The sequence below is a fragment of the Nicotiana attenuata genome, chromosome 1, assembly GCF_001879085.1.
Source record: "Nicotiana attenuata strain UT chromosome 1, NIATTr2, whole genome shotgun sequence".
Taxonomy (NCBI): Eukaryota; Viridiplantae; Streptophyta; class Magnoliopsida; order Solanales; family Solanaceae; genus Nicotiana; species Nicotiana attenuata.
Window position 1 is genome coordinate 36,168,248 of NC_031989.1, and position 23,194 is coordinate 36,191,441.

Here is a 23,194-nt window from a genome sequence, read left to right on the forward strand (position 1 = left end):
TCAAATTTTCAGGACTTTTAGAAATCTATGTCCTTAACTTTTACTTGTACCGATGTGATTTTAAAAAAAATGTATCAAGTTGAAGGCGTCAAATTCTATAAAGAAAAGGACTTTCTTGTTTACTTACAGCAAGAGCAAAATCCCATAAACAATAATTGGTCCGACAAAGGTAAATTGAACGCCCAAGAAAAAGAAAAAGAAACAAAGAGCACGTAAGCGCAAAGAAACTTTGAAAATTCAGGACATCTTTTATATAAACATCTGCTCAAATAAAAACAATCTAAATGAATCCAATTTATAGAAAAAACTTAAATGAGTAGACAAACATAAGTGGATATATCTATTATTCTCTATGCTTCCTTGAAAATGGATGGACTTCCGGAGAATATATACAAGATGTTCTATTATGACGAGTTCTTCTGCAACGACCACATTTGAATGTTATTTTTGATGACTCGGTAGCTAGAATATGCCTTTCTTCTGCCTTCTACCTGGTGGCACTTTGAAATCTGGAGGTTTAATAATTTGTGACTTAACACTCTCTGGTACAATCCAAGAATCAGTATGTCCTACAGGATGTATTTGTCTTTCATATGTTTTCAACCAAGATTCCTTTAAGTACCAGTGCGAGCAGAAATTGAACTTCTTGATGTTTCTCTTCTCGATAGCTGCAATTGCATGTATACATGGTAATTCATCAAATTGAAACTGATAACAATGACATGTTCTTTTGTTTAAGTCCACCAAGAAAGTAATTCCTTCTTCCTCAACTCTAAAACGCCATGAATCAACAGGGAAGACCTTCAATGTTTGAAAAATTATAAGTTAATACATTATGTTAAATTATCATTAATATAATAAGCTAAACAAAGAATATAATACTTACATTTAAAGTAAAAGCTAAATCTATCTTTTTATTCAATTCCTCTTCTACCCAACAAGAAACGTCATAATAAGTTCCTTCTGCTTTATTTCTTCTTTCATAAAACCATCGTTGTAGCTTCACTTGGATGAAATCCATCATTCTTAATATAGGCAGCTCCCTTGCTTCTAATAGCACAGAATTCATTGACTCAACTATGTTTGTTGTGAGCATGTCATATCTTCGTCGTGGACTACAAGAACATGCCCACCTTTTCGGTGGTTCTTCCATCAAGCAGTCAAAAGTCTTCTTATCAACTTTTGCTATATCTGACATGTATAAATCAAATTCTTTGCACCTGTATACTCTTGCAACACTTTGGAAAAGTTTTATGACCTCACTTTTCACTTTCTTTCGCTTTAGGTTATGCTCCATATGATAGATACAAATCCCATGGTGGCTTTCAGGATATACCTTTGCAATGCCATATGCAATAGATTGATTCCAGTCTGATAAAAAAATTAAATTGTCATGGCTCCCTATTGCATTTTGAAGTTCACTAAAGTACCACTCATAGGAATTGTTATTTTCAGATTCTGCAATTACGAAGGCTAGTGGGAATATTTGGTTATTTGCATCCTTTTAAACTGAAATCATTAAAACACCACGAAATTTTGACTTCAAAAAAGTTGCATCTACAGCAATCACTGGTCTACAATGATTCCAACCAGCTATTGATGATCCATATGCATAAAACATATATAGAAACCTGAAAATACATTATAACAGAAGGTTAAAAATACAGGACACCAAATTAAGGAAAGGTAGTCATTAATTTAAAGTTACAAGTTCAAAAGTTAAGAACAGGTTGTCCTTAACTAAGAGTTACAAGGACAAAAGTTAAGGACATGTAGTCCTGAACTTAGAGTTAAAAGTTAAAAAGTTAAGGATAGGAAGTCCTAAACTTAGAGTTACAAGCACAGAAATTAAGGACAGGTAGTCCTTAACTTAGAGTTACAAGTTAAAAAGTTAAGAACAGGCAGTCCTGAACTTACAGTTACAAGCACAGAAATTAAGGACATGTAGTCCTGAACTTAGAGTTACAAGTTCAAAAAATAAGGACATGCAGCCCTGAACTTAGAGTTTCAAGTCCAAAAGTTAAGGACAGGTAGTCCAAAAGTTCAAGTTACAAGCTCACAAATTAAAGACAGGTAGTCTTTAATTTAGAGTTACAAGCACAGAAATTAAGGACAAGTAGTCCTTAACTTAGAGTTACAAGAACAGAAATTAAGGACACCATGTCCTTATCTTTTTCACTGCACACATCAAAGTTAAGGACACCATGTCCTTAACTTTCTCACTACACATATCAAAGTAAAGGACACCATGTCGTAAAGTTTATAAAACAGACAAATAAACTCTTTTTGATTGTTTACCTATTGTTGTCGTCTATCTTTATGTTAGTATATGTTCCCAGGTTTTTACTTTTCATCATATACAAGTATGAATACAATAATTCATAATTCTCTTCAGGAGTTCCTCTTATTAAAGCTGAAGCATGTTGAATAGCACGTCACGCCTTGTGATAACCAATGTCTAGTCCATGCAATTTTTGCATTTCTGCCATGACAAAGGCTGGTGTAACTTTAAACCTTGGGTCTCGAAGATTGTCAATAATGTAACCACTAATCAACTTTGAGGTTGCATGACTTTGATCAGCTTTCATAGTGTTAACTGAGCAGTCATGATTTTTCTCAATCTTTACAATCTTGAACAGTGTTGAATCTTTAATTATGAAAGCGCACACACACCACCCACACCTATCATCATTGCATTTCAACGAATATCTTGTTGAGCTTGATCTAACAACCTTGAATTTAAAATGTCCTTTAATTGCTATATTTGAAAAACAGTTAATTATACTCTTCTTTTTGTCAAATATTGATCCCACTTTTATTTCATCCAATGAAGCATTTTCTCTTAATATCGTAGTTGGGGATTCTTTTTGTTTCGAATTTGAGCTTCGTTGTAACGACCCGGCCGGTCGTTTCAGGAGTTACCGCTTTTTTCCCCCTATTTTTGCTTCTTTGCGCTTTGTTCACCTATGTTATACTGTATCAGGTTAGTCGGTTCGAATCCGGAATGGTTTTGGTAAGGGTTGAGACACTTAGTCTCTTAAGTTGGTCTTTAGTTGGAAAAGTCAACCGGAAGTTGACTTGTGAGCATATGATCTCGAAATTTGGTTTTTATGATTTAGATAGCTTCGGGAGGTGATTTGGGACTTAGGAGCGTGATCGGAATATGTTTTGGAGGTCCGGAATAGATTTAAGATAGAATTGGCGTAAATGGACTTTTGGCGTTTTCCGGTTGATAGTGGAAATTTTGATATCGGGGTCGGAATGGAATTCCGGTAGTTGTAGTAGGTCCGTTGTGTCATATGGGATGTGTGCGCAAAATTTCAGGTCATTTGTACGAGGTTTGATAGACTTTTTGATCGAAAGCGGAATTCGGAAGTTTTGGAGTTCTTAGGCTTGAATCCGTGGTTGATTTGATGTTTCAATATTGTTTTCGGTGTTTCGAAGATTGGCATAAGTTTGGATGGTGGTATATGAATTGCTCGTACTTTTGGTTGAGGTCTCGGGGGCCTCGGGGTGATTTCAGATGGTTGACGGTAGGTTTGGAGTAGGAAATTTGCAGCTGAAGTTGCTGAAGCTCCTGTCATAACCGCACCTGCGGCTTGGGAACCGCAGGTGTGGGCCCGCAGAAATGAAAAAGGGGTCGCAGATGCAGCCAAGGGAATAAATGACTGAAGCCGCAGATGCGGAATTATAGGCGCACCTGCGAAGGCGCAGGTGCGGGATCTTGAACGGAGGTACGAGTCTTGAGCGGTTAAGTGATTTTCGTAGGTGCACATCTGGGACCGCAGGTGCGGGTCCGCATGTGCTAGTATTTTGACCGCAGATGCAGTTTTGCTGGGACAGAACATATAAATTGAGTCCTTCGCGATTTTGGGTTATTTTTCATCACTTTTTATACGGGATAGAGCTTGGGAGAGCAAATTGAAGAGGGAATTCAAGAAGGTTTCATGGAGGTAAGGTTTTTGGACCCTAAACTCATTTCTATGGTGGTTTTTGACTGATTAAACTTGAAATCTATGGAATTTAGTAGCAAAAATTGGGGGTTTAGGGCTTGGGAATTGGAGACCTAAATTTAGGGATTTGAGGGGTCATTTGTGGTTGGATTTTGGTATATTTGGTATGTATGAACTCGTTGGGGGATAAGGATTCTATTGATGTAATTTTTATCGGATTCCGAGACGTGGGCCCGGGGGTCGGGTTTGGCCAATTTCGGGATTTGTGATGTAATTTTATTAATTTTGTATGGGTTTCACTCCTTTAGCGTATATTGATGGCTATTAATTGATTTTGGTTAGATTCAAGGCATTTGGAGGCCGAATCGAGAGGAAAGGGCATCGCGGGCTACAGTTTGGCTTGGCTTGAGGTAAGTAACGCTTCCAATCTTGGTTCTGAGGGTACTAAACCTCGAACTATGTGTTCTATGATTATTATAAAGGTGACGCAATGCCATGTGACTGGCGTGTGGGCATGCACCGTGAGAAACGCGGCCTGGATCATTCCAGAGCACCGCTTAGTGGTTCCTTTTTACCGATATCTGTGTTGTAATTATGTGATTTAGTTGATGAGCTGAGAATCATGCTGATTATCATGTTAAGGCTTCATGCCAATATTATTGAGACCAAAGAGGTCGTTTCTTGCTGTCATATCATTTGTTTTGTTGATATTCTGTACTCAGTCCTATTCATGTATATTATATCATGTCTCAGTCTCGATTATTACTATTTGACATATCATACTATTGTCCGGGCTAGTACCGTGACATTTTGAGCCGTGTGTGTGAGACTGGTGAGTTATGACTGAGTGAGGCTGAGAGCCTGATATTGAGTGGCAGTATGATCGGCTGCACGCCGCAGCGAGATATTGAACAAGCCTTCGTTGGCTTTGTTGTAACGCTTGGGCTAATGAGAGAAGCCCCTCTGGAGTCTTTACTCCCCCAGTGAGCGCAGTTGATGATATTGAGGGAAGGATTTTCCCTGGACATGGATCTTATCCGAAGTATTATACCGGGAGATGGATCTTCTCCGTGAGGCTGGATTGGCCTGTGTCCTCGGTATTGGGTGACTGCAGTCAGTGATATATATTCCGGGATGGATCTTCCTTGGGCCGGATGGCCATATACAGTACCGAGTGGTTGAGCACTTGTGAGTGGAGGTTCGTGGAACATTGATCATGCTAGTTGTGCATATGGTATATATATAAAATCTCTGAGTTTTGAACTTTGTACTGTTCAGTTGCATTTAAATACTGTCGAGATTTACTTGAACTGTAAGCATGTCTACTTTCCTGTTCAGTTATATGTTATTACCTGTTGAGGTTTGGTCGTCACTACCTGTCAGTCCATAGGTTGGACTTGTTACTTACTAAGTTAGTGTACTCACGTTATCCCCCTGCACCTTGTGTGCAAATCCAAGTGATTCGGGTTACGGTAGCGGCTGCTGATCATATTATTGCGGACTTTTACTTGGAGATTGCGAGGTAGCTACTTGGCTACCGCGGTTCCGCCTTCTCCTTCCTTATCTTCCATTAGTTTATCTGTTGAATATTCTCAAACTGTGTTAGTCTTGTTATTTCGAAAAGTTGTAGTAGTTTTTGCTCATGACTAGTGACACCTGAGGTCGGGCTTGTATTTCTTTCCACTGGTTTTGGATTTCTATTTTTATCTTATTGGACTTCTGCTAAAAATACGATTTTTCTTAAGCTTTTAAATTGAAAAAAAAATGGAGAAATTAGAAATAAGTGGCTGGTCTAGTTCCACGATAGGCGCCATCACGACTGGGTCGGTTTTTGGGTCATGACATGTTGAGCTTCAACCACATCTATTTCCATTATTTGTTGGCATTTGTCTTGATTGTCATGTTGAGTTTCTCTATTGATATGTTCAAAGGTGCTTGTAGAACCAAAAACTCTTTCCGAAACATCAACAATGAAACGACAGCCCTTGAAGAGTGAATGACTATTTAGTAACTCTATACATGTGTGAAGATCTAAATCTTTGGATACAAGCATTCCCTTGCTTGTTCCAGGTTGATATCAAACCATATCATTACTTCAAACTTGTCTCTATCCAATTCAATAACTTCAAAGACCTGTTTAATGAAATCTTCAAATCGAATTGCCTCATGTACTAGAACAAGCTTTGTTTGATGATCAAGATACTGTAACGACCCGGCCAGTCATTTTTGGAATTTACGCCCCGATCCCCCCTTAACTGCTTCCCCTAATTTCATTTCTGCTATTTTGGTTTGCCGGGATGTTTGGTGTTAGGATTCAGAGTGTTTTGGGACACTTAGTCCCTAAATAGAGCTTAGGTGTTGAAAAATGGTCCGAAGTTGGAACAGTGTGAAGACGACCTCGGAATGGAAATTCGATGGTTCCGTTAGCTCCGTTAGGTGATTTCGGGGTTGGGAGCGTGTTCGAAATGTATTTTGGAAGTCCGTAGCTCATTTAGACTTGAAATGCCGAAGTTTGAATTTTTGAAGTTTCCGGTCCAATAGTGAGTTTTTGATCCGAGGGTCGGATTGGAATTCCGGAAGTTGCAGTAGCTCCGTCATGTCATTTGGGATGTGTGTGCAAAATTTCAGGTCATTTGGACGTGTTTTGGTTAGGTTTTTGATCGAAATCGTATTTGGAAGGAATTTGAAGTTCTTAGGCTTGAATCTTTGATTAATTCGGGTTTCCGGCGTTGTTTTAGGTGTTTTAAAGATTGGTACAAGTTTAAATAAGGTATTAGGTGGTATTCGTGCTTTTGGTTGAGGTCCCGGGGGCCTCTGGATGATTCCGGGTGGTTAACGGAGGAAAATTTCTAAGTTTGCAGCAGCTGGTATTTAGTTCCTTCTGGCATTTTCGCTTCTGCGGCTTGGGAACCGCAGAAGCGGCTCGCTCATCGCAGAAGCGAGTTTGGTCCCCCCCTCAGGAACCGCAAAAGCGGTTACTTATCCACAGAAGCGGAGGTCTGACCTTTTAAAAGAAGCCGCAGAAGCGGCCAGTGTTTCGCATAGGCGGGACCGCAGAAGCGGTCCCTAGACCGCAGAAGCGGAATTCACTATACAGATATAGAAATTCGAGGGTTTTAATTTCATAAGTTGGAGAAATCAATTGAGAGCTCGGTTTTAGGCGAATTTGAGTGGGTTTCGAAGAGAAGATCACTGGGTAACGTTTCTTTGGTCCCTTTTAGTTATATTTCATCATTATATAGTTAAATACATCATTGGAATTCGAATTTAGGATCAAAAATTGGATAATTTGGGGTAAAACTTTATTGCCTAAACTATTGAGTTTTGAGTGGGCATTTGACCTCCGATTTGGGAGATTTTTATATGGTTAGACTCGTGAGAGTACGAGGGTTCTAAAAATGTGAAAATTATTCAATTCCGAGATGTTGGACTGAAGGGCATTTTGGTCATTTCACCTAATTTTACGCCGTAGCTTTGAATTTATTAGCAAAACCAGATGTTTGCTATGTTATTTATGATGTGTAATTGAATTGAATAGATTTGAGCCATTTGGAGTCAGATACTCGTGGCAAGAGCGTGGTTTCTAGTTTATATTGAGCCGGTTCGAGGTAAGTGGCTTGTCTAACCTTGTGTGGGGGACTTTTCCCTTTAGGACATGATCTTTGAATATTTGAATGCCTCGTACGTGAGGTGACGAGTGCGTACTTGAGCTAATTGTTGTAAACCCGTTTCTACTTGAAGTATTTAAGTTGAGATTTCATGTTTACTTGTTCATTTTAAACTGTAAGTTTATACCTGTGCTAGCTTAGAGACTCATGTTTATCTGGCTTACTTGCTCATTGTTTAGCTGTGCTATTTGTACTTTGTGGAGCATGTTAGGCTAGAATTTACTATTTCTTGTCCAGATCTTTTAGCATTATTCTGAGATTATGAGTTGCTTGTTGTTGTGTGTATAATTTGGGACTACGGGACGGCTTCCCGGGAGATCCCCCTGTACTTGAGATATTCTGGACAGAGGGTGCGGGATACCAAGAGATCCCTGGCACATGTGTTTCTATATATATATACTGGGATACCAAGAGATCCCCGGCTTACTTAATGAGGATACCAAGAGATCCTCGGGATACCGAGAGATCCCTAGTGTATATGATAAGGATACCAAGAGATCCTCGGGATACCAAGAGATCCCTAGTGTATATGATTAGGATACGAAGAGATCCTCGGGATACCAAGAGATCCCTAGTGTATATGATGAGGATACCAAGAGATCCAAGAGATCCCCGGCTATTATTCCTTGTTGAGGGCAGTTTTCCTTGTATTGTACCTTGCTTTCTATTACTGTTCTTCCTTATTTACCTGGTTTAGAATTCTCGTTGTAGACTTTATTTAAACTGTTTCTGTTATCTCATTATTTATTATGTTATCTCAGTAGGGCCCTGACCTTCCTCGTCACTACCCAACCGAGGTTAGGCTTGGCACTTACTGAGTACCGTTGTGGTGTAATCATGCCCTTCCTGCGCATGTTTTTCATGTGCAGATCCAGGTACTTCCTCCCAGGTGTATCATCCTCGTGGTGGAGAGTTCTAGCTGAGACTTGAGGTATATCTGCTACGTCCGCAGACCAGGAGTCTCTACTCTATTCCGGCTTTAGCAGATAGTTCCTTTCTTTCCTTTCATGTTGTTAGACATTCTGGTGTAGAGCAGATCACTACATTCTATTAGCCTATGTTTCCCGTGAGTTTCCGAGTTTTGGGATTTAGTTGTAGACTTCCGCATATTTTTGAGTTGTTTAGGCCGAGTGGCCTTATATACAGTTGTTATTTCCGTATGTTCAGTTTTAAATTAATTATTCCGCAAATGTTAATTTGTTATTCCGCACTGTTAGGCTTACCTAGTTGTAGGAAGTAGGTACCATCACGATGTGTTCATGGAGGGGGAACTGGGGTCGTGACAAGTTGGTATCAGAGCTCTAGGTTCATAGGAGTCACGGAACACAAGCCGGTTTATTAGAGTCTCGCTGATCGGTACAGAGACGTCTGTACTTATCTACGAGAGGCTATGTAACCATTAGGAAAATTTCACTTTATTTGATTCCCTGTCGTGCGAGATTTTTGACATCACAATCCTAAACTTCTGCCTTCTATTCTCTCACGGATGGTGAGGACGCGTGCTACTCGAGGAAGATGACCTTCGGAAAGGTTTAAAGTCAGCAGCAATTGTGGGTTCAAGTGCCACGAAGATAGACTCTATTTAAGGTAGCGGTTGAGCAGCAAAGGATGAGGAAAGACACGTGGGAAGTGTCGGGCGGTGGCTAAAATTTCTAGGAGTCCGAGTATAAGCGGCCAAGGGCCGAGTAGTCGATTAAGGGGATGAGTTCCGCCAAAGTGGGAGAGTGGCGGAGTTGCATATGGGCTTTGCAGTGGGATGACCACGTACCTTAAGGAGAGTTTGGAGTGACCTGAGAATATTGGTGATTGGTGATTTGGGGCCTACGGATTTAATTAGAAGTATGAGCTATTATGCGGCGGGAGATTTGATATAACGGGAAGGAGCTTCTTGAATGAAGAAGGATACAACATACCTTTGAATTGGAAGAATATTGCCGCACATTTAATTGATGTCCACGAGGGGTGAATGAAATTGTGCACCTGGAGAGTGAGCTCAGACTCAGGATGAGTTATTGATGTCGTGGTGATTGTGCCCCGTGCAGCAGCGTTGGGAGATTCCGGGGAGTGATTTCTACAGGTGAGTTATTCTTGTGAGCAGGTTAGCGGTCGCGTGGTTGGCGATGCTTCTGCGAAGAATTCTATTGGTTATACAGTGAAGGGATCGGTCGTGCGAATGTTGTTAATGATTCAGAGTATAAAAAGGGGGTTTCTACAGTAAGATATCGAGAATTTTGGTGGTTGATTGCGCAAGGTTATGTCAATGAGAGATTAAGAATCCTGGTGAACTCCAGAGTTGTGTAATAGTGGCTTCAAGCTAAGTGGGAGAGTCCCACCGCCTATATTGGGTTGCATGGTTAACCACTTGCGAGGTTTTCAGGTTGTTAGCACATTTCTGGGTCACTCGGTACGGGAAAAGAACATAAGTGGTAATTGGAGCAAAGGAATTGTTAAAGGGTGCTATGGTTGGCCTTATTAGCTCATGTTCAGACTTGAGAGAAGGATGAGAAAGGACTTCGGATTCGTAGAAGGGTTAGTGGAATGGGCATGTCAGTTGAGGGTGCGAATGTACGCCCAAGGAAGGTATGAAATGGTTCATGGGATTTGAGACAGCATGGTCTCGCGGTTCCAGGTCACCCGAGGTGAATACGGATGGAGTGTGTTATGTGTTGAAAGGAGTTATTGTTATTACTAAGGCAATCGGGGTAAATCGAAGGAAGATATATTGGTTAAACATAGTTGAGTTGGCGTATTGGTTGTAGGGGTCAATTCCTTCAGCATGATCAAGTCATGCGTGTGATTTGTGGCGGTGCGTGTGAGGCTTGTCGGTCGCCAAAATTAATGTTGTTCAGAAGCACTCTTCTGATATGGCCTGTCATGTGTATGCGGATCCTGGAATGGCCATGGTGTCTCAGGCCACTACTTGGAGGTTTGCATATTCTACGGTTATGAGAATTCACCTAAGTGTTGCTATGGTTCTCCTTAAGTGAGTTAAGTGAAAAGTTTTTAAGTGATGAAGTGTTAGCCTATTAGCGGTCCCGAAGTCGTATGTGTCATGTTAGGTGCAGTGAGTGGTATGGGATTCGAAGTAAAGATCAAGGTAACAGCTCGGTGTGGACAAAGATGTCACGAGCACGGATGAGCAAGAAAAAGGGTGGAATGTTTAAAGTAAATTGGTATTGTCTTCAGTGTCACCTGAGATCGATGTTTTGTGAAAAAGGCTTTGCTTCCTGGTTAAGGATTCTTGATCGCTTTTCAGCGTTAGTGCGGCCGATGGTTTAGATGTGCGGACCCGTTATTCATTTCGGAAGATTGTGGGAGTGTGTCCTACGGGAAGATTGTATAAGTGTGACATGTAGTCACTTGATTGACTAAAGATTTAAACTAGGTATGAGGATTGTGGTAACATCATTAATTTGAGAATTTATGCCGGGAGGGCACTTTGTTTGTTGGGTTGCGAACTGAGGAGGTTGCTCCGGTTATGATGGTTGTTCTTATGTGTTATGAGGAAAAGGGGGTTACTATGGACCTTTGAAAGGTTATTAGCCAAGTTGGTGCAATCAGAAATCGGCTTGAGATCAGTGGATTGATTTATATGTGAGCAGGTCTTTATATCAGGCCAGTTGTGTTCGTTTCAGCGAGCGTTCCTTATGGAGGAACAGTCGGGGTGTTATTTTGTCATCAGCTATTCTAGGTAATGATGTATTGCGCCGTATGTGTTATGAGACGGCTTGGTAAATTTTTATGTATTGAAGTTCCACGTGGCGATGATGTTATATGAGCGGAATGGCTCTTGAGATTCAGATCTTGTATCGCACCTCAGTTGTGCCCGAGTTTGTGGATTATAGCATTATATGTCTCCCCAGGGAATGGTGTTATACACATAGCATGGTTATGACTGATGCATAGTATCTTGTTGTAATGAGTAATTTAGCTCGATGTACATCTCCTTATGTGAGCTCCATGTGTAGATCGGGTGGCAAGCCACCACGGGTATGTTATTTGGATCGGGTGGCACGCCGCCATGGTTATGATTGCTCGGATCGGGTTGCACACCGCAACAAGTGTGACGTTCAGTACAATTTCCCATATCTGTTTATTGTGTTATGTTTCCTATTTTCTGGAGGAGACTCATATTAGCTGCGCGCCCGCGTCGCATGTATGATTCGCGAGCGGGGTAATTGAAATTTCTTTTCAGAGTTCACTTTCCTTTTTTTGTATCACATTCTAATTGGTAGCCTATTGGCGCATTGTGATATCATATGAGACTTTTGGTCATGTTGGGGTGGCTTATTGTCTGAGCATTCGTACTGGGTGAGACGAGATTGTTGGATTTAGGATAAGTGCAATCTGATTATGTGAAATATCTATTAAGAGGCAAAGACCATTAATTGGTTCAGAATGAGGTAATGCTTCTTGTCAGGAGTATAGACTCAGTGATTGGTTGACTCGGCAGTCGATTATGAATTTCCGCACATCTCTCTGTTGTGACGGCCTTGCAAGAGTTAGAGTGAGGCCTGTGCATGTCATAGGGTGCAATGAGAGCATCAGATTCGTGGAATTTTTGACTAAGTCGATCAGGAAATGTTACTGTGGTCTGGTGAGTAAAGTGATGCGAGGTGTGAACTTCAGCAAGTTATGCAGCCATGTTTGGGTATAGCGTGTAGTGATTGTTATGGTGATCATATGCTGGAAACAGGTCGGGCATAAAATTCCGGATGTTGGAATTGGGCTCTAAGGCTTATTTGCTTGAATAAAAAAGAATATCTTCAGAATTGATCGACCTGGTGTGCTCAACTGAGTTGTGGTAGCACAGTAAGGTGCATGAGGAGTTAAACATTGAATCATGGAACTGGAGGGTCTTGGGATCATTTCTTGCCAGTGGCGGAGTTTGCTTACAACGATAGTTATCAGTCCAGCATTCAGATGGCGCCGTATGAGGCTTTATATGGTAGGAGGTGTAGATCTCCGGTGGGTTGGTTTGAGCTGGGTGAGGCCAGGCTATTGGGCACAGAGTTAGTACAGAATGCATTGGAGAAGGTTAAGACGATTCAGGATAGACTCCGTACAGCCCAGTCCAGACAGAAGAGTTACGCGGACAGGAAGGTTCGTGATGTTTCATATATGGTTGGTGAGCGGGTTCTGCTTCGGGTCTCGCCTATGAAAGGCGTCATGAGGTTTGGGAAGAAAGGAAAGCTGAGTCCGAGGTTTATTGGCCCTTTTGAGATCTTGCGGCGAGTTGGGGAGGTTGCCTATGAGCTTGCCTTGCCTCCCAGTTTGGCCGGAGGTCATCCGGTATTTCATGTTTCGATGCTCCGGAGGTATCACGGTGATCCGTCGCATGTGTTGGATTTCAGTTCAGTCCAGTTGGACAAAGATCTATCCTATGTTGAGGAGCCAGTGGCTATATTGGACAGACAGATCAGGAAGTTGAGGTCAAAGAACATTGCTTCAGTGAAGGTTCAGTGGCGGGGTCAGCCGGCCGAAGAGGCGACTTGGGAGACCGAGCGGGATATGCGCAGCCAGTACCCTCATCTTTTCACTACTCAGGTATGTTCTCTATGCTCGTTCGAGGACGAACGAATGTTTAAGTGTAGGAGGATGTAAAGACTCGGCCGGTCGTTTTTGGAATTTATGCCCCGATCCCCCCTTAGCTGCTTCCCCTAAGTTCATTTCTGCTATTTTGGTTTGCCGGGATGTTCGGTGTTAGGATTTAGGGTGTTTTGGGACACTTAGTCCCTAAATAGAGCTTAAGTGTTGAAAAATGGTCCGAAGTCGGAACAGTGTGAAGACGACCTCGGAATGGAAATTCGATGGTTCTGTTAGCTCCGTTAGGTGATTTCGGGGTTGGGAGCGTGTTCGGAATGTATTTTGGAAGTCTGTAGCTCATTTAGACTTGAAATACCGAAGTTTGAATTTTTGAAGTTTCCGGTCCGATAGTGAGTTTTGGATCCGAGGGTCGGATTGGAATTCCCGAAGTTACAGTAGCTCCGTCAGGTCATTTGGGATGTGTGTGCAAAATTTCAGGTCATTTGGACGTGTTTTGGTTAGGTTTTTGATCAAAATCGTATTTGGAAGGAATTTGAAGTTCTTAGGCTTGAATCTTTGATTAATTTGGGTTTCCGGCATTGTTTTAGGTGTTTTCAAGATTGGTACAAGTTTGAATAAGGTATTAGGTGGTATTCGTGCTTTTGGTTGAGGTCCCGGGGGCCTCGGGATGATTGCGGGTGGTTAACGGAGGAAAATTTCTAAGTTTACAGCAGCTGGTATTTTGTTCCTTCTGGTATTTTCGCTTCTGCGGCTTGGGAACCGCAGAAGCGGAGCCGCAGAAGCGGCTCGCTCATCGCAGAAGCGAGTTTGGTCCCCCCCCCCTCAGGAACCACAAAAGCGGTTATTTATCCGCAGAAGTGGAGGTCTGACCTTTTAAAAGAAGCCGCAGAAGCGGCCAGTGTTTCGCATAGGCGGGACCGCAGAAGCGGTCCCTAGACCGCATAAGCGGCATTCACTGTACAGATATAGAAATTCGAGGGTTTTAATTTCATAAGTTGGAGAAATCAATTGAGAGCTCGGTTTTAGGCGATTTTGAGTGGGTTTCGAAGAGAAGATCACTGGGTAATGTTTCTTTGGTCCCTTTTTGTTATATTTCATCATTATATAGTTAAATACATCATTGGAATTCGAATTTAGGATCAAAAATGGGATAATTTGGGGTAAAACTTCATTGCCTAAACTATTGAATTTTGAGTGGGCATTTGACCTCCGATTTGGGAGATTTTTATATGGTTAGACTCGTGAGAGTACAAGGGTTCTAAAAATGTGAAAATTCTTCGATTCCGAGACGTTGGCCTGAAGGGCATTTTGGTCATTTCACCTAATTTTACGCCGTAGCTTTGAATTTATTAGCAAAACCAGGTGTTTGCGATGTTATTTACGATGTGTAATTGAATTGAATAGATTTGAGCCATTTGGAGTCGGATACTCGTGGCAAGAGCGTGGTTCTAGTTGATATTGAGCCGGTTCGAGGTAAGTGGCTTGTCTAACCTTGTGTGGGGGACTTTTCCCTTTAGGACGTGATCTTTGAATATTTGAATGCCTCGTACGTGAGGTGACGAGCGCGTACTTGAGCTAATTGTTGTAAACCCGTTTCTACTTGAAGTATTTAAATTGAGATTTCATGTTTACTTGTTCATTTTAAATTGTAAGTTTATACCTATGCTAGCTTAGAGACTCATGTTTATCTGGCTTACTTGCTAATTGTTTAGCTGTGCTATTTGTACTCTGTGGAGCATGTTAGGCTAGAATTTACTATTTCTTGTCCTGATCTTTTAGCATTATTCGGAGATTATGAGTTGTTTGTTGTTGTGCGTATAATTTGGGACTACGGGACGGCTTCCCGGGAGATCCCCCTGTACTTGAGATATTCTGGACTGAGGGTGCAGGATACCAAGAGATCCCTGGCACATGTGTTTCTATATATATATATATATATACTGGGATACCAAGAGATCCCCGGCTTACTTATTCAGGATACCAAGAGATCCGCGGGATACCGAGAGATCCCTAGTGTATATGATGAGGATACCAAGCGATCCCTAGTGTATATGATGAGGATACCAAGAGATCCAAGAGATCCCCGGCTATTATTCCTTGTTGAGGACAGTTTTCCTTGTATTGTACCTTGCTTTCTATTGTTGTTCTTCCTTATTTACCTGGTTTAGAATTCTCGTTGTAGACTTTATTTAAACTGTTTCTGTTATCTCATTATTTATTATGTTATCTCAGTAGGGCCCTGACCTTCCTCGTCACTACCCAACCGAGGTTAGGCTTGGCACTTACTGAGTACCGCTGTGGTGTACTCATGCCCTTCCTGCGCATGTTTTTCATGTGCAGATCCAGGTACTTCCTCTCAGGTGTATCATCCTCGTGGTGGAGAGTTCTAGCTGAGACTTGAGGTATATCTGCTACGTCCGCAGACCAGGAGTCTCTACTCTATTCCGGCTTTAGCAGATAGTTCGTTTCTTTCCTTTCATGTTGTTAGACATTCTGGTGTAGAGCAGATCACTACATTCTATTAGCCTGTGTTTCCCGTGAGTTTCCGGGTTTTGGGATTTAGTTGTAGACTTTCGCATATTTTTGAGTTGTTTAGGCCGAGTGGCCTTATATACAGTTGTTATTTCCGTATGTTCTGTTTTAAATTAATTATTCCGCAAATGTTAATTTGTTATTCCGCACTGTTAGGCTTACTTAGTTGTAGAACTAGGTGCCACCACGACATGATCATGGAGGGTGAACTGGGGTCGTGACAGATACTTATAGTCTGCAGTCCATCTACCATTAAAAGCAACTATAATACATATTGTTTCCATCCTGCAAGTCAAGAAAATGGGAAATTCAGGACATATTTATACAACAAACGTGAAGTTAAGGACACGATGTCCTAAACTTTATCAATACAACTTGCAAAACACATGACACTATCTCCCTAATATTTAGAACAGTCATGAAGTGAAGGTACTCTATGTCCTGAATATTTACACAGTAGTCATGAAGTTAAGGACACTATGTCCTTAACACTTAGAACAACAGCAAAAAAAGTTAAGGACATCGTGTCCTTAACTTTTTCAATACAATTTGCAAAAACAGGACATTATGTCCTTAGTATTCAGAACAACAGCAAAAAAGTTAAGGACATCGTGTATTCAGAACAACAACAAAAAGTTAAGGACATCGTGTCCTTAACTTTTTCAATACAATTTGCAAAAACAGGACACTATGTCCTTAACATTCAGAACAACAGCAAAAAAGTTAAGGACATCGTGTCCTTAACTTTTTCAATACAATTTGCAAAAACATAACACAATGTCCTTAATATTCAGAACAATAGCAAAAAGGTTAAGGACATCGTGTCCTTAACTTTTTTAATACAATTTGCAAAAACCGGACACTATGTCCTTAATATTCAGAACAACGGCAAAAAAGTTGAGGACATCGTGTCCTTAACTTTTTCAATACAATTTGCAAAAATAGGACACTATGTTCTTAGTATTCAGAACAACAGCAAAAAAGTTAAGGACATCGTGTCCTTTACTTTTTCAATACAATTTGCAAAAACAGGACACCATGTCCCTAATATTCAGAACAACAGCGAAAAAGTTAAGGACATCGTCTCCTTAAATTTTTCAATACAATTTGCAAAAACGGAACCCTATGTCCTTAATATCTAGGACAACCGCGATGTTAAGGACACCAAATGCTTAACATTATGTCCTCAATATTTTGTAGAATAATCATAGAGTTAAGGACGCGATGCCCTTAACGTTATTAATCCAGAAATGCAAAAAAAAAAAATCAAATTCCGAGCATCAAATTCCTAGTAACGAAATAAAAATCAACACAAACACACAAAAGCATAAAGATATATCTCAAACACTAGAACTTACTGCAATTTTATGGTGAATTTCGGACGAGAAAGTTGAATTTTCTAGTTTAAAATCGGAAGAGAAGCTTCTGCAATTCTGGACGATCACAGCCTCTGCAAGTTACTTATGTAAGTTTGAGCTGCTGCTACTGATCGTTAATAAGGAGCGTAGGTATAAGCAAAATCCTTATAACAGAGGGGTATTTTCATCCGGGAGGGTAAAAGTTTATTAAAGCAGTTGCTAAAGACTAAAGACATTTAAAATAGAGGCTTAAAAGTAAAGACATGTGTTATTAATGGCTATCTGTGCACATCGCCCGAATTAGGATCCATTGGGCTAGACAAGCCCGTGATTCAATTGACATGCTTCCTCCCGATTCATACTTATCACTTTTCTTCTGAACTCAAAACTTTTTTCTTTTTAACACTTTGATGCAAATGAGAAATGATTATCACTAAACATCAAAGGGACATTTATAAGAGGGAGTAGTAATCAAATCTCTAATAAAAAAAATTCCCTTACCACATCGATCAAAATTTCAACTAAATTGATGTGATTCATAATAACAACAGCAGTTCATACTCAGTTTTTCTCTCTAAACTTTCTCTCTCGGCGCACGATTGCATGCATGCTATCTCGCGCTGATCAGAAATGGGGAGGGGACGACCAAGGAAGATGGTAACAAAGGTTCAGCTAGCTGAATTCATAGCATCAGGGAGTAGATCTGGAAATTTGGGGAAAAATTGTGAAGATGATCCACAGAAAATTGCCCTAAGCTGTCCAACGAGCTCGACAAATCCTACAGGGTTGAACAACATGCAACTCAAATTAATACAGGATCTGGGACTCTTGGGCCCTAATATGAGGAATACCACGCCTCAACCAACTGAGGTGAAGATAGGACTGGGGAATTCCGATGTGAGCACTGTTCCATTGGTGACTGTTACACCAATGGAAGAATCAGCTTGTGTGAAGGAGACGAACAACCTCGAGGAAATGAGCAACTCAAAGACCATGAAAGAACAACAAATTCAGTATCAGAGTCCACCAAAATCAACAGAACTAGAGACAGTCAAAGCAGAAATTGGACAGAAGGAGAAAAAATGGACAAATTTATTCATGGGGAACAAAATGGCTGCAAGAGGAATGGATCTGATGTACATACCTCCGATCATCCAGGATGGAGTAAAAAAAGTTCAATTGCAAAAGGAGGAAATGGAAGCGGAAAATGCAAAATGGCAAAAGGCGATAGTATTATATGTCATTGGAAACACACCTTCTATAGGAGCCATGGAGAGATTTGTAGCTACTCAGTGGAATTTTGTTGCAAAACCTGCAATATTTTATCACAATGAGGGTTATTTTGTTATACTTTTCAGTACCATGGATGATAAAAATGATGTCTTATACTCAGGACCATATACAATGGGAGCAAAGCCACTGATTCTCAAATCGTGGTCAGAAGACTTTAACCTGTATGATCAAGTTTTGAAAACCATTCCTCTGTGGGTGAGCTTCCTAACCTGCCTTTGAACTGTTGGGGAAAGGTTACTTTAAGTAGAATTGCTAGTGGTCTGGGCTCTCCTATATATGCTGATGAGTGTACAAGTAATGTTTTTAGAATTTCTATGCTCGAGTCCTGATTGAAATGGATATCAGTAAGGAATTGCCGAAAAGCATTAAGATACACAACCCTGCAGGAAAGGAGTTTGAGCAATTGATAGAATATGAATGGGTGCCAAAGTACTGTAAAAAATGCTTGATAGTGGGACATGACTGTGAGGAAGAACAAGGGAAAGTAGGAGCAGGCAAAAACAATACACAAGATGAGGAACAACACAGAAGACCAGCTATGCCTAAACAACAAGGAGGAAATGGCAATGGAAATGGTATTCTGCAGTAATCAAAGAAACCAGCAACTCAGTGGGTGGCAGTAGGGCCAACAAAACAGGTAGTGAAAGATACAGGCAAACAGATAGTCCAAGAGAGGCAGAATGATCTACAGAAAACAAATACAGACCAACAAGGCTGGACAAAAGTTAAAGGAAGAGGAGGAATGGTAAGCCCCACTCAGCAGATACTCACTACAAATAATGGTTTCTCCCCACTAGGAGAGGAAACAAGAGAAAGCAGAACAAGCTGGGCAGATGAGGGTAAAGCAGGTGAAAATTTGGGAGAAGGGCAAGGGAATGCACCACCAAATCCAAAGCTTACATGAAGATAGTCACTTGGAATGTGAGGGGATTCAATAAGGCACATAAGCAGAAGGAGATGAAAACTTTTTTGAAAAGCAAAAAATTAGTCTTATAGCTATAGTAGAACATAGAGTACAGTCAAATAAAAAAAAGGAGATCATAAATAAATGTGCACCTGGTTGGAGCTGGTGTTCTAATAGTACAATAACTGAAAAAGGGTGAATATGGATACTATGGGATACTACTAGTATCCAGTTCACTCTGATTCAGAAACATACTCAATACATTCATGGAATAGTTGAAAACGGTAGTTCTACCAAAAAAATTACTTTTACAGCCATATATGGCCTTCATACCATTGCTCATAGATATGACATGTGGGAAGCACTAAGGAAAATAGACTCTCGAGTAACAGAATCCTGGCTGATCATGGGAGATTTTAATGCAATCAGAGATATTGAAGATAGGATGAATGGCACAGTGGTTCAGGAGAATGAGATCAAAGACTTTAGATCTCTAGTGGAGGATTGTAGTTTAAATGAGCTTGGTACTGTGGGAAGAGACTATACATGGACAAATAGTCATGTGTATAGTAGGATTGATAGAGCTCTAGTTAGTGCACACTGGATGACAAACATGCCTCCAATACAAGTCCATGTGATGGACCTTCAGTTTTCTGATCATTCTCCTTATGTATAGAGTTGGAAGCAGAAACAGAACACAAAGGGAGACCTTTCAAGTTCTTTAACTGTCTTGCAGACCACTCAGACTTTGACAGTGTTATTAGAAGCAGCTGGAAAAAAGAGAACAGAAGTATGAAAGATATTTGGAACAACCTAAAAAATGTTAAAATTGCCCTGAAGAATCTGCACAAGAAGGAATTTACCAATACAACAAGTAAGGTCCAACATTTGAGGGAGGCGTTAGCCAATATTCAAGCACAACTGAGGACCACCACAACACCAGTTGACATGTTTGAATCGGAGAGAAATACAAAAAAGCAACTGGAGAAATGGAGCACAATAGAGGAGAGCATCTACAGGCAAAGATCTAGAATCCAATGGCTCCAATTAGGTGATTCCAACACAGCATTCTTCTTTGCAAGTATGAATGGAAGAGTAGCACAGAATCAAATAAAGTTCTTGCATAACAGCACAGGGAGGCTGATCAACAAAGCAGATGATATTGAGCAAGAGATTGTGAGCTTTTATAAAGGTCTACTAGGGAGTTCCACAAATAGTATTCTTGCTATTGATCCTAGAATAATGAAGACAGGACCAGTGCTTACAAGATCCCAACAAATACAACTTATAGCTCCTTTCACCAATGAAGATGTGAGGAAGGCATTACAGGAGATTGGAGACTCAAAGGCACCAGGTGGAGATGGGTTTAATGTCTATTTCTACAAGAAGACTTGGCAAGTAATTGGTAATGACATCACTAACGCTGTCTTGGAATTTTTTGATGGAGGGACAATGTGTAAGCCAATTAATAGCACAACAGTCACTCTGATTCCAAAAGTGAAGAACCCCTCTTCTGTCAAACAGCTCAGACCAATATCTTGTTGCACCATCATATATAAGATCATTTCCAAGATGCTCACAAGTAGACTGCAAGCAGTAATGGAATACCTTGTTGATATGAGCCAAGCAGCATTTGTACCAGGCAGGATTTTGAGTGACAATATTCTACTGGGACATGAACTTGTGAAAGGGTATGGCAGGAAGGGTGTGTCACCAAGGTGTATGGTGAAAATAGATATGCAGAAGGCATATGATTCCATAGAATGGAGTTTCCTTGAACAAGTGCTCACAGAAATGAACATACCAGGCAAATTTCTCTCATGGATCATGGAATGTGTCACTACAGTATCATATACTGTAATTGTCAATGGCAAGCCAACAAGACCATTTGATGCAAGAAGAGGAGTTAGACAAGGGGATCCATTGTCACCTTATCTCTTTGTCCTAGCCATGGAATATCTCACCAGAATACTAAAGACTCTGAAGAATAAACCTGACTTCAACTACCATCCTAGATGTGAGAAGCTGCATATTGTTCAACTCAGCTTTGCAGATGATCTACTGCTATTTTGTAGAGGAGATGTAGTATCCATACAGCTTCTCTACCAGTGCTTTGAGCAGTTTTCAAAGGCTTCAGGGCTGATAGCAAATCAGGATAAAAGCTCCATTTATATTGGAGGGGTTGCAGAGGATATTCAACAACAGATTATTCAGTGCTTAGGTTTTGCCGCAGGCTCCCTTCCTTTCAGATATCTAGGAGTCCCTCTGAGTACTAAGAGACTAACCACAATACAATGCCAACCTTTGCTGGATAAAATTCTAGGCAGAATCAAACAATGGACAGCCAAATTTCTATCATATGCATGGAGATTACAATTGATCAAGAGTGTATTATTTGATGTACAGTCTTTTTGGTCTCAAATCTTTCCTTTGCCTAAAAAGATCATACAAGGAATTGAAACAATCTGCAAAAGATTCTTATGGACAGGTGAAAGTGAGAATAGGGCCAAAGCTCTAGTAGCTTGGAAGCAACTGTGTTGGCCAAAATCTGCAGGAGGCTTGAACATAACTGATATCTCAACATGGAACAAAGCTGCTTTGATTAAGCACTTATGGAATATAAACAGCAAGAAGGACCGACTGTGGATTCAATGGATTCACACATACTATATAAAAAATCAAGTAGTATGGACAGTGAAGGCTAAACAAGCTGCTTGGCTTACTTAGAAGATCTTAGGAGCAGCTGACTGAGGCAAACATAGGAATAGCAGATGTGATGAACATGCAGGAATATTCCATTAGGCATGTGTATGACAAACTCAGAGCCGAGCTACCAAAAGTTGATTGGAAGAGATTGATCTGTAACAAAATGAGCAGTCCTAAGTGAATATTCATTTTATACCTGGCAATTCTTGGAAGGTTATACACGAGAGATAGACTACTGGGATGGGGCATAGCAGTTTGTTCAGCTTGCTCGCTGTGTGAAAGGGAAGCAGAAAGCCATGACCACTTATTCTTCAAATGCCAATACTCAACAGGAACATGGAGGAAACTACTACAGTGGCTGGGAGTAACAAAACCAGTACAGGGCTGGAAGGAGGAAACTCAATGGGCTGTACAACATGCAGCAGGGAGGAAGCAAATACATGCAATATACAGAATGCTGCTAACTTGCACTGTATATTACATATGGCAAGAAAGGAATTGGAGAACATTTCGTGGAACAAAAAGAAGCTGCGAGGAGTTAACTAGAGTCATAATTCAAGAATTGCACTGTCGAGGAAACATAGATAGCAATGTAGCTAGGAAGCTGCAGGACTTCAATTTTTATCCATAGAATGTAGATATATAGTCATATAGAAATGAGGGCACTAGATTTGGGGCTGCATGTCCAAATCTAAGTGCGTTTTGAGAGGGTTCTGCTATATTTGTAAATATTTCCCTGGTAATAATAATCAATTAATTACCAAAAAAAAAGGGACATTTATATACGAAATTCTAAACTTACTTACACTATTTATCCTAGTTGTATATATAATTGTATGTTGTTTTTATACCTGACAAACAAAATATAAACTCCCTTCGTTTCAGTTTAGATGAGGTAGTTTGACTTAGCACGGAGTTCAAGAAAAAAAACTTTTGAAACTTGTGGTCTTAAAAGTTTAAGGGGTAAAAGCTTTGTGGGGCCATGACATTTGTATGGTTATAAAATGTCACGACCAAAAAATCCCTCCGAAGGAGTCGTGATGGCACCTAGTCTCTAAAGTAGGTAAGCCTAACATTAACTGAATAACATTGATATTTACAAACATTAAATTAAATTACTCTGAACAAATCACAATTCTCAAGACCGGTGGTACAAGTCATAAGCCTTTCTAAGAGTAGTTATACAAAATAAATACATCATTGTTCCGAAACAAAGGAACATAACTCCGAGAC

At 40.5% G+C, this 23,194-nt stretch overlaps 1 protein-coding gene across 1 annotated transcript; it reads right to left on the reverse strand.

The window, feature by feature from the left end:
• Positions 463-2,588, reverse strand: LOC109235021. Its single transcript, XM_019401039.1, has 4 exons — positions 2,515-2,588; positions 1,528-1,631; positions 887-1,371; positions 463-801 (listed from the first exon to the last, which is right to left on the reverse strand). The coding sequence occupies exons 1-4, from the start codon at positions 2,586-2,588 to the stop codon at positions 463-465; spliced, it is 1,002 nt and encodes a 333-aa protein (XP_019256584.1).

Coding starts and splice junctions, on each gene's coding strand:
- LOC109235021 (XM_019401039.1), bottom strand. CDS start 2,588: ATGAAAGCTGATCAAAGTCATGCAACCTCAAAGTTGATTAGTGGTTAC. Junction 1,632..2,514: donor GACAATCTTCGAGACCCAAG/GTTTAAAGTTAC, acceptor ATGTATTTTCAG/GTTTCTATATATGTTTTATG. Junction 802..886: donor ATTTAGCTTTTACTTTAAAT/GTAAGTATTATA, acceptor CAAACATTGAAG/GTCTTCCCTGTTGATTCATG.